The sequence below is a fragment of the Haemorhous mexicanus genome, chromosome 17 (genome assembly GCF_027477595.1).
Source record: "Haemorhous mexicanus isolate bHaeMex1 chromosome 17, bHaeMex1.pri, whole genome shotgun sequence".
Taxonomy (NCBI): Eukaryota; Metazoa; Chordata; class Aves; order Passeriformes; family Fringillidae; genus Haemorhous; species Haemorhous mexicanus.
Window position 1 is genome coordinate 15,884,652 of NC_082357.1, and position 12,371 is coordinate 15,897,022.

Consider the following 12,371-nt stretch of genomic DNA (forward strand, 5'->3'; position numbering starts at 1 on the left):
GGCCATGCTCCAGGGAGCAGCCTGATGAGTCCAACAGCTTGTAAACCTCTGGGTGCAACTACAGATTTACAACTCGGTGCTTGCAATCACCTGCTATCCCAGCAAACCCAACACTGACTGCTGAGCTCCTGTTTCACACCTGGGACAAAGTCACAGCTATTAAAGCTCCCCCCACTTCTTTTTGACTTTGAAAAACCCCAAACCTCCGTCAGGCAAATAACAATGTGACTTCTTTTAAAAAGTGCATTGGTGAAACTATTAATAGCTTCTGAAGGAAAGGCAAAGTGCTGCTGCAGGGGATTAACATTTTAACTGCTAAAATCCAGCAGTGGTCTCATGTTTTGTTCCCCAAAGAAAAAAGTCCTATCATAAGCTGTCATAAATTAGTGACCAAAAACCCCAAAGAACCTGAGACAAACTTTTTAAAGTTTCTGGAGTAGCTTATCCAATGATGATGTATTTCCTATCTTTGCTGTTTCCCCCTTCAGTACTACAATCTACATTTCTCATGCTATACTTTACTACAGAACCTGGGCTTTCCAAACATGTCAGTTCATTAACATAATTTATTATAAAAAGGTACACACGCTCCACACCACGTCTTGGTAACTGCTTTTAATATTTAACTGCCAGGTATTTATTTACATTTAAAAGTTTATTCTCACACAAGGTCTCTCCCAAGCAAGCAACAACATCTTACTTATGCAGACTCATTTATGTAAAATTAGCTGGGTACAGTTCTGCTGTAAGACACAGGCCAGCAGAAAGCAATCTAAATAATTCCTGAATTGTTATTCCTGAATGTCAGGTGTAATTTTACAACCCCTGCGTGCCAGCAAAGCAGCAGGTGCTGCCAGAACAGGGATTCCTGTGCTTTGGGCCACAGCAGCAGCTCCAGGTGAAATTTAACCTGGGCACCAGGAGCAAGAAATGATCCTGCAGCACCTGGGGGCCAGCACCTGGCCAGGGCTGCTCACCTGGGCCCTGCAGGCACCCAGGTGTGTGCCAGGGCCCGGAGCAGGGCTGGCCTGCCCCTCCCTCAGCCCAGGGGCCCTGCCTGAAGCACTCCCCTTCCCAAAGGTGAGCTGCAGGTCCCTGCAGCCCTCCCTGGCCAGCAGCAGCTCGGGCTGCAGTCACATCCCCTACACCCAACTGCTCCCAGCCCTGGCCCTCTGCTTGGCATGGGCTGGGCAGCAGCACAGGACAGGCTGGACAGAGACAGGGAAATCTGTCCCTTTCAGCAACAGCAGCCACTTAAGATCAGCTTAAACTGATAAAGGAACTGCACCCCGGGGCCGACATTTCATTCCCGGGAGGTGACATCAGCTGGCAGGGCTGCTGCACAAGGGGCTGTGTCCTCCTGTCCCTGGCCCGGCAGGAGCAGCCCACTGCCAGCAGCTCCAGGACTGGCCTGGCTGCCAGAAAAGGCATGTCCCACCCAGAGGTGGCCAGAGGTGTGAGCTCCAGGGACTGAACAAAGGGAAGGGCAGCTGGAATCAGGCTGGCAGGGCTCTGGGCACAGGTCACAGCAGAGCCCAGGGCTGGGATAACAGGGGGGCTCAGGGACTGGGAACAGGGGGGGCTCAGGCACTGAGAACGGGGGGGCTCAGGCACTGGGAACAGGGGGGGCTCAGCCATTGAGAACAGGGGGGGCTCGGGCACTGGGAACGGGGGGGCTCAGGCATTGATAACAGGGGGGCTCAGGCACTGATAACGGGGGGGGCTCAGGCACTGGGAACGGGGGGGGCTCAGGCACTGGGAACGGGGGGGGCTCAGGCACTGGGAACAGGGGGGGCTCGGGCACTGGGAACAGGGGGGGCTCAGCCACTGGGAACAGGGGGGGCTCAGCCACTGGGAACAGGGGGGGCTCAGCCACTGGGAACAGGGGGGGCTCAGCCATTGGTAACAGGGGGGGCTCAGCCACTGGGAACAGGGGGGGCTCAGGCACTGGGAACAGGGGGGGCTCAGGCACTGGGAACAGGGGGGGCTCAGCCACTGGGAACAGGGGGGGCTCAGCCACTGGGAACAGGGGGGGCTCAGCCACTGGGAACAGGGGGGGCTCAGCCACTGGGAACAGGGGGGGCTCAGGCACTGGGAACAGGGGGGGCTCAGCCATTGGTAACAGGGGGGCTTGGGCACTGATAACAGGGGGGGCTCAGCCACTGGGAACAGGGGGGGCTCAGGCACTGGGAACAGGGGGGGCTCAGGCACTGGGAACAGGGGGGGCTCAGGCACTGGGAACAGGGGGGCTTGGGCACTGATAACAGGGGGGGCTCGGGCACTGGGAACAGGGGGGGGCTCAGCCACTGGGAACAGGGGGGGCTCAGGGATTCCCCCTGTGCCTTTGGCAGCTTGTACATTTGAGCCAGCGCAGTCCCCTTGCCAAACCACCTGCTGACATGAGAACTCCACATGTGAAAAGGAAATTTTAAAAACCACCAAAACACCCTCCAACATCTCCTGAACTTCCAAACAGATCCTGATTTGCACTCCAGCCATGAGACAGGTGGATTAGCACCGACTCAAGACATTTTTGAGCTTCATGATTTCTTTTGCCAGAAGTCTTGCATTGTCAATTGCTGGAAAGGACTCCAAGAAGCAGCACTGCCTTTTCCACAGACAAGCTTTTTACAGGACAGACATGTCTGAATTGGAAAAATATGCACTACAGGAATGAACAAAATTCACTGAACTGCTGAAAAAACTCTGGGCGTTTTTTGTGTATTTGGTTCCTTTTTTTTAAGCTTTGACAAGACAAGGGAGAATGGCTTCATGCTGACAGCAAACAGGTTTAGATTAGATATTAAAATCTGGGAAGGGGGTGAGGCCCTGGCACAGGGCACCCAGGGATTCAATGGCTTCAGTCTTGCATAAGTGTCCAAAAACTCCACTCCAGATATTATTATTTCACCAAAGGCAACACCGCTCTTTTTTAATGTATTGTCCAGCCTGATCTATTTTAAGTTTGGGGATTCACAAAACTGGCAAGAGAAAGCCTTGGAGAAGGAACCAAACTGAATCAACACAAGAAGCAAAACAAGGAAATGCAGAAAAGGCAGAACAATGAAGCAGGAATAGAAAGTCAGGCTGCAAAAAGGAGCTGGAAGCATTGAAATGACAGCAAAAAGGCTGCAAGGGAATCCGGGATCAGAAGTTATGTAAAGTCAGCTGGGGACAAACCAGGCACTATTCCCTATGCCCACGGTTTCACAAGGGAGCCTTTGCGCTGATTTCCTGATTAACAATTAATGGCTGAGCCCCTGATTGTGTTTCTGCAGGAGGAGGAGGTGAGGCATCCCCGGGATCCCACGGGGCTCCTGCTCGGCTGCTCTCCCGCTGCCTGAACACGGCACACCCAGAGCCAGGAGCGCCCAGCGCCAGCCCTGCCATCCCCTCCCTGCCTCTGAAACCCAACCCCTGCACTTCTGAGCAGAGCAGGAGCCTCACACCAACCAGAGCTTGTGATCCTGCACTTCCACACACGCCTGGACCTGCTGTTACAAAAGCAGGATTACTTTAGCTTGCTGCTCTGTCCCACAAACCCCAGGAGCTCAGAACACTTAATCTGCCTGTGAAACCACTCTGCAGCAGGGCAGAGCAGCTCAGGGCTCAACCCAGAGAGAAGCTGCAAGCCCAGCTCACACACCGATTTCTCTGGTGAGAATATCAGGTTTTTATCACCTTCATTTCCTACAGAAAATGGAATTTTTAATCTGGGGATTGATGTTTCCTAACAATTGCTTGATATTTATATGTGAAGAGTCTGCATTTGAATAACTGCTGTATTTGCCACAGCCATATCTCAGCTGTGACTTTTCAAACTGCCTGCAGGACAATTTATCTTCTAAAAAACAGCCCACCTTAGAAATTCACTTTCCTTTCACTGGCTAAAGCAGCTTCCTTAAACACGGAGGATGTGTTACCTGTGTGTACAACAGCACTTTCAGCTCTCACCAGTGACCTACCTTGTCTGTACAATATTAGCTGTACAAGCTACCACTTATCAATAAATTAATTTTAAATTTCACTCTGGAAGCATCACTGGGGTCCTGAGAAACCAGCGAGGTTATGCATACAAAAAGCTCAGTGCAGCAATGTGAAGCACAGGACAATCTGCAAGACAGAAGGAAAAACTCCTCCTCTCTTGATCCCTGTGGCCCAAAAGCCATGTGGCCATCCTGCACCCCTCTGGATGGGGGTGTCCTGGCACTCTGCAGTGCAGTAACTCCAGCAGACACAATCCCTGTCCAGGAAAAGAGGCTCCACCTCAGCGAGAGGAGCTCTGTGACCTCACCCAGCTGGCTTTGAGGAGCTGTTTCCTGGTGAGGAGTTGCACAAGTATCCCGACTGTGCTGTGGATCAGCCATGGAATAGCAGCTTCCAGCTCCAAGGTTCTCAGGCTGTTTGCTTCCTAAGGAATAAATTTTCATCAAAACCAGGGGGTCCTGCAAGGGTTTGGGTTGGAAGGGACCAAGGATCAAGTGTAGCCTTCCAGACTGGTACTACAACAGTCAAACAGCCTGGAAAAAGGAATCTAGTACAGTAACCCATCCAAATCCCTTGGTATGTCACCAGGGCTGTGAAGGCACTTGGCTCTGAATTACTGCAATCAGATTTCCTCACCCAGCTGAACTGGTGTTTAGTCAAACTGCCCTGGTTTGAGATCAGAGCTGTGCCACGGCCAACTGCTGCCTCAGAGCAGCCCCAGGGCTGGGGGTGCAGGCTCTCCTGGAGGCTGAGATCAGAGCTACTTCATTTCAGTTACAATTCCCTTCTCTCTAGAAACTCTGCACAGTGTTAGGAAACATTTCTAACACGCAAAGACACTTTTCATTTAACCCCTTCCTAGAGAGATCCTGTTGTTTGGCATTTCATCATGGCTAATACAACGACCTCTGGCCACAGATCCATTATCATAACCTTAAAATAACATGCAAGTGTCTAAGAAATACATTTGCCTTCATCAATTCCAAGTGTATCCCATTACAGCATCAGGCTGAAACAGACTCTTACATCACCTCTGGCTATTTCAGCAGATCAAATCATGACTATTTCAAGATTTTGACTCTGGGCATAACCTGATAGTAAAATTATTCACCCTGAAGAGTGAATAATTTTCAGATTATTCTGAAATAATCTGAAAATTATTTTTCCGATTAATAAATCTGAAAAATAATTTTCACATTTATTTTTCAGAATAATCAGATCAAGTGAGAATCAAGGAATCAGCCACGGTGGGGATTACTTTGTTTATATGAATAAACACCAGGAGGAAAAGAGGCACCTCCTGTGCCTTCAGGGGAGCCACTGCCACTAAGGCAGATCCAGGTGCACTTTTCCCTCCCTATGCTGCTGTTTTGTCAGACACCAAACCCTGCACCCTGCATGCACCTAACCCCCTTGGACACATCCCTTCCCACTGCCCCAGCAGCTCCAGCCAGGAATGGTGACTCAGGCTCTGGTTACCTGCTGTGGCAGAGCACAGCGTGCCAGCTTTGGCACTGCCCTTCCTGCTGGCCTGCACCTCAAACCCTCCTGGAACCACCTGGCAGTCACCTGCACAGAAAGAGGAGCCCTCATTCTTCCCTTGAAGGCAGGGTAAGAGCAGGCTTTCCCGAGACAGAGGCTCCCTTTATCCTCACCCTGTCCTGACCCTGGCAGAACAGGAGCCCGAGCTGCTGCAGCACAGCAGATCCCAGGGTGTCTGTCTGGACTGTGAATATTTTATCAGCCCTCTCATCTGCTTCATCAAGCAGCAGCTCAAACAGAGCCAAAGGAGAAGAGGACACGCACGCAAGAAGCAATTAATACTACCCAAATCCCCCAGCTTGGAATCTTTTAATTTCTTTCTCTGCAACAAAAATCTCGAGTATTTTACCCACTCAGCACCTGACACACAAGTGGGACACAAAGTTATAGTTACTTTTTTTCTTTTCATCCAGGCTTTAGCTGCTCCTACTGGAATTCACAACAATTTATTATTCAAGTAAACAAAATCTAGTTTGTTGTTTAGTTTAGTTCTCCCTGGGCAAGAGAAGCTTTGAGGTGACCTAACTGTGGCCTTCCAGCACCTGAAAGAGCTGATGAGAAAGAGTGGGGAGACTGTTCCCAAGGGCCTGCAGTGACAGTGCAGGGGGAATGGCTTCCCCAGGTTAGGTGGGACACTGAAGACACACTGCTGTCAGATGGCAGCACACAGGGGTGTGCTCCCACCCCTGGCTCAGAGCTGGGAGCTCACAGGTGGGAAATGCCACCCACGGGATCCCTGGGCATCACACCCTGCCCACGTCACCACTCCTGGACCTGGGCAAGGCATTCCCAGGTTTCATGTGGTCTGGAAGCACATCACAAGCGATGAGCCTTTCAAACTGAGGGCTGAGCAACTACTTACTCATTGATTTAAAACCTGCTGCTGCCCTTGTAAGGGTATGAGAGAGAAGTCTCTTAAAAGTACAATGTAATTTCTGACCTTCAGGATTCTTCATGACCTGGACTTTGAACATGAGATCATCTTGGCCCATGAGGAATGACAAGATCCTGATAAACTCCCTGCCTTTACAAAACCTAAAGGAAACACCAAAAGCAGGCCAGAATACATTGCTTTTTTCCCCACTGAGAGATGGAACCTCTGGTCCTTCCAGCACAGCAATCCAGCAGCTCCCCAGAGCAGCAGCTCAGCCCCACGGGTCTCCCCACCAAGACAGAACACTGGAATAAACTCACTACAAAGTCCTCACCTTCAGTACTTTCAGGTGATTTTCCTTTGGCTTCAGCAATCTGCTTTGAAGGGGACATGAATCAATGGGATTAACAGACAGGCTCACAAAATTCAATCTAGACCACGGCTTGGATCCAACTTCCAAAATCCACTTCTGGAACTGTTCCTCTCACCTGTGCTCTATGACTGTGATAACACAGCCCCAAACCCCCTCGGCTGCCAAGCCTCACCACAAGCAGCAGCCCCAAAGTGAACACAGAATAGCTGCTTTTCTATAATTGGAACTTTGTGCTGGCAGAAAAATCCAACTCCCGAGCTGCACAAGCCATTCCATTGTGTCACAGGTCCCCAAAGGGTGCAGGAAACTGATAAATGCACTGATACCCAGACTTTGTTGAGCCTGCTGGGGCTGAGCAGGGCTGCTGGTGTAACTGAGCTCCTTCCCTGCTCCCAGCCACAGGGAAACTCCACTTGGCTGAGTTCTGGGCCTGTGCAGAGCCCCCAGTGCAGCTCCTGTCCCACAGCCCCATCCCAGGATGTTCATTCCAGCAGTGATCCCTGGGCTGTCACTCCCCACACTGCTCCCACCCTGCCTGACCTCAGCCCCAAACCCTGCTCAGGAACAGCATCCCCTAATTAAATCCACTCAGACTCCTTTAAACCCATCATTGGATTCAGCTGCCATCCAGAAAGATCTAATGCAATTTCCTAATTAGAGACCTGGAACTTCATTTGGAGATAAACAGGAAATGCTTAAGATAACGATTATAAACACTGAAATGAGATTTTTCTTTTCATGAGCACTCCGATGGAGACAAATGCCAACCTGCAAACTCCCTGTAAATATGAAATATTTCCACCCTGTTTACCACTTCTTCAAATACCTCTGCCAAACACAACAAGCAGTGCCAGTAAATAACACTCAGCAGATTTAACTTCTATTAAAGGATGTTTGGGTGAGGCAGAAATTTTCAAGCACTGGGGTCATATTCAATTTTTCCTCCCCACAAAACCAGAAAAACATTAAAGAAGTTCTTTGATATTAAATGGCACTGTAGGGTTAATGTTGTATTGATGGAAGTATTGAGAGAGATGGATGCACTCTTGTTTTACCACCCTGGACACCTGAAAAAGCGAGTTTCAAAGTACTATCAACGTAACATGAAGAAGCAGAAAAACCTTCCTTAAGGAATAATAGGCAGAGCAATTCTAGGAAAGACAAGAACCAATGGATAATGCTTTAGCAGGGAAAAAGAAGGAATCATTTGGACCATCCACATTTTCCATGAGGTATTACTAGAAATTACTGCTTTCCAGCAGGTTTTCCAGGTACAGATAAACGTGAGCAGCTCCTCCCTGTACAGTATTTCAATATCAGGCATTTTAACATAACTTGTTCAATGTAATAATTAAGTTACAACTCCAGTTCCAACTCAAGACTCGGACATTGCCAAGTGGCTTGAAGAAACACTAAATATAGTTCAGCACAGTAACTTTTGTGCAGGACACAAGCTATTAAAAGCCATGTTCCAAATCTCCTGGTGAGTCACAGCAATGCCATGAGTACAGGGCCTGGAAAAACCTATTTGTACACAAGGAGTTGTATTTGAGCAGTGGGAAAGGAGCACAGAAGCCACAGTAAGCCAGCCCAGAGAGCCTTCTGAGGCACTCTCTGGTCTCTTCCAGATTTCTAATTAGTCAGAGCTGCCTGTCCCTGGTTTAAATTACTGCAAGAGCCTCAGGGCAGATCGAGTATCTCTCCCAGCAAAGGCAGAAAGAAAATCCACCTGTCTGATCTTGGGTGACTTCACCAGACCCAAACCTCCCCAGCAGTTGTCTGGAATCATTTTTAATCAGAATGGTGCTGAGGGATTGCCCCTGAAGGATGAAGGAAGAACCTGATGGCAGCAGCAGCAGCGAGTCCCCTGGGGCCAGAAGCCCAACTCGTGGAGATTGTCACAGCCTGAAATGTCATTAATTACCAACCTGAACCCTGGAAGCAAACAGCACCATGCAGACCTCTCCATGGGCTCATTCCTCATGGAAATTACTCAGCCATGTAGTTCAAATGCTTATTAGTGTATCAGGGCAAAGCTTTGATGACAATAGCTCTGAACATCTATTTTCATTAGGGATGACTGCAGCTATAAAGGAGAATATTCCCAAGCTTCTAATCAAATCTGTCTCCTTTGTAATTTACAAAAGGAAATTTTGGAAACCAAGACAAGCCCTTGTAGAGAGGTGAAGAATTACTCTGCTGACATCAAACACAACACCACTTCAATTCCTGAGCCTAACACTCAGGTGCTCTGCTGGAGTGAGGATCTGCTCAGGAAGCATCCCAAGGGAAGGAACAACCTCACCTCCTCAAACCTGTGGGACAGCAGATCCCAAACCAGCCCAGGCCAAGCACACACAGCTGCTCCCAGTGGATACAAGCCCTGGGCCTCCACAGAGAAGAAGGTTTAGAGGATTTAGGAGAGGAATCCCATGAAAAGCAATCCCAGCACGTGGCCTCTAAGGAATCACAGGCCACCTGAAATTCATGAAGCTCAGAATTAAAGTTACTCCTCTCTGCTCCACTCCCTCCCCAGCTAATTTTTTCAGCCTAAGTGAAACTTCCCAGCTGTTTGCAGCTGGATTCAGGATGCAGCTCAAGATAAAGTCAGCTCTGAGCTGGTTCCTCTGGGTGATCAGCCCTGTGCCTGTTATGGGCAAGATGTCACTTTATGGCAATGCATTAATTCAGCTCATGTGGAACTGATGATTTCCTGGCCAGCCCTGCCTCTGCTCACCTGCAGGTCCCAGCCCTGTTTTTTGGGAATTATTCTGACTGGATGTGAGAGCCTTTAGGATGCCATGAGCACCTACACACACCAGGACTCCCAGTTCACTCCCCCAGCTAAGCCTGCCCTGAGATCACCTTGTGGTGCCACCTCCAGTGCCAGGCTGTGTCTCAGTCACCCTGCCCAAGCTCTGATATTCCACTTTTTAGGTTTCCCAGAGCTTGTGCTGCTCTGCTCAGCAGCACTGACAACAAATCTGTCCAATATATGAAATATAAAGTCCTCAGCAGCAGATTGAACACTTTAGGCAGCCAAGAACATCCATGAGATAATTGCTGCAAAATATTTAACACATCTATTAATTATTGTGGAATCCAGTTCCACTGAGCTAATCCCCCCTTTAATTAGTTTCCTACATGTATTTCATAACTCCATATAATTCCATCTGTGGACTCACAGACTCCTCATAAATGCCATTCCTCAGCTCTGATGGAGCTCTAGCCCATCCTTTCTAATTTCCCGTATCCAGGTGCTACTTCCCTGATGCCAAGTGTGATATTTGGGGTCCAAGGCCCGGGAAGCTGGCTGGAAGAAGGGCAGTGTCATTCCTCCCTGCTCTCCCACAGCCCAGGAACCTCAGAGGGAGGGAGAAGCAGAGCAGGAGGAGACACCCCTTCCAACAGAGCACCAGGAGCTGCAGCAGCCAGGCAGGGATCAGCCCCAGGGGATGGACCCTGCACAGATCCCAAATTCCTCCCAGCACCACGTCTCCTGGCAGCAGCTCCTTCCCTGCAGGGCCCTGGAACACTGAGCCATCACTGCTGCAGGCATTCACACTTCCACAGGGATCCTCCTGACCCCCTCATTCCATCCCAGTGTCAAAAACTAACTAACAAGTTCACCAGCTCAACAGAGCATGCTACAACTCAAGAGAACATATCCTACTGCCTGTAGGATCCTGCTGAACGTCTGTCACGTCTTCAAGAGCCCTGCAGTGCTCCTCAAACCAAATCTGAAAGCCTCAGCCCTGATACCTGGAAGTGAGGCCTGTTAAAAGCCATCCCTGCCATGGGATTTTACTCTGGGAAACAAAATAAGGCCCTGGTGACTACAGGAATGCCTGACTAGCACACGAGATGGGAGCAGCAGGTGAGCACCACAAAACAGTCACCATTCACGAATACCAAAGGTGTAAAACCAAATGACTCGGTGCCATTCCTACAGTTTTTAATGAAAACCAAGGACAGCAGTGTCAGCACCTTGATGAAGGCAGCCTGCCCCAGCCCTGCGTGCCCAGGGCACCCCCGAGTGCAGGGCACAGGTGTGGGGCAGGAGCCTGCCCAGACACCACACCCCAGCACCCGCAGCCCCAGCTGCCCGGGCAAAGGTCAGTGCCAGCCTCACCCACGGCTCCACGCTGCCCTGCATTCCTCCAGAGCCGGCCCGGGAGCACAAAGCACCCCGAGCTGTTTATCCTGCCCGGTACAGCCCGGATTGCTCCACATTCCACCCGGGATTTGGAGCTGGGGGCTGACACAAGCAAACAGGGCATGCCAAAAATCCCCCCACATCACAAATCCATTGACTCACGTGAAATGGGAACGAGAGGACGAGGTTGGTTAGGAAGTTGTTCTCTCTTTAATAGCAAAACAAACCTTAAAAATCTCCTCCTTGGGCTTTATTAGCTGGCACACCTGCCCTGGGCTGCGTGGGCTCCAAGGAAAACAAACACCCCGTGGAGGGAGTTCTTGGAAAGGAGGCCACCAAGACATAAACTCAGATAATAACTTCATACTATCAGCACCAGTACAGACTTTCAATGTATACTCTCAACATAAGAACTGATTTTCAAATTAAATCTTCACGAAAAGCAGAAGGAAGTTTCTGCATTGATCTCTGCCAGAGAAGCAGTGTGGTGACATTTGCATGCTGAGCTCGGGGACAGCCGCTGCTGCAGGGCACTTGCCTGTCTGGGCACAGATTTGTTACTGCCCAGCCGAGTTAAAAACCTTCCAGACTCGGACAGCTGGAAAGCGGCGGCAATCGCACCCACAGGGCTCCTGCTGCTTTTGTTAAAATCAAGTCCTGGGAGGCAGGAGAACTCCTGGAGAGGCACTCTCGGGAGCGTCCTCAGATGGGAGAGAAAGCAGAAACGGAGCAAACGGCTCAACAGAGAGGAAACGAAAGCCGCCAGGGCGCAGACAAGCAGCGCCCGATGCAAATGGCCCCGGGGGCCCGGGAGGGGCTCGGGACCCCCGAGGGCCCCGCGGAGCCCCGGGATCCCGGCGTGGCTGAGACCCCGGGCGGGCGAGGCAGAGCCCCGGCACGGCGAGGACCGAGCCTTCCCCCATGGCCCGCGGCCGCCGCTCCCCGTGCCTCCCCCGAGCTTCTCCCCCGAGCGGCCCCGCGGCCGCGGAGCGCAGCCCCCGCGCCCGGCGCCGCCGCCCACCTGCCCACGGTCTGGTTAGCCAGCTGCTTCATGCGGTTGAACTGCTTCTTCATGGCGGCGGCCGCTGCCCCGGGCTGCCCGGGCCCCGCCGCTCTGCCCCGGCCGCCCCCGGCCCCGCCGCCGCCCCAGCACCGCCCGCCCGGCGCGGCCCGGCCCGGCCCCCGCCGCTTCCGGCCCTGCCCTCCACCCGCACCGCGCGTGATCGGCGCCCCCGGCCCGGATGTCCCGCCCGCAGCCCGGATGGCGCTGCTGCTCAGCGCCACGGTTCTTCCTGCGCCGCTCGCTCGCTGGCGCCGGGTGCTGCTGCTTCACGAGGGGCAGTCGGGCCGAGCCCCCCGGCGGGGCCGCCCGGTGCCGGACAGCCGCAACGCCGCATCCGCGCTGCCACCGCCGAGCGGCTCCCGGACTACTACTCCCA

At 51.7% G+C, this 12,371-nt stretch overlaps 1 protein-coding gene across 10 annotated transcripts in view; it reads right to left on the bottom strand.

The window, feature by feature from the left end:
- Positions 1-12,080, bottom strand: part of ARHGAP17 (Rho GTPase activating protein 17) — a 45,005-nt gene extending 32,925 nt beyond the window's left edge. For 9 of the 10 annotated variants that reach the window (XM_059862141.1, XM_059862133.1, XM_059862134.1 and 6 more), the window contains exon 1: positions 11,954-12,080. In XM_059862141.1, coding sequence (XP_059718124.1) covers positions 11,954-12,006 — 53 coding nt within the window. In that variant the 5' untranslated portion in view covers positions 12,007-12,080. The remainder of the gene's footprint in view (positions 1-11,953) is intronic. The other variant, XM_059862142.1, reaches the window with a different exon arrangement.
- Between the last annotated feature and the right edge of the window lie 291 nt (positions 12,081-12,371).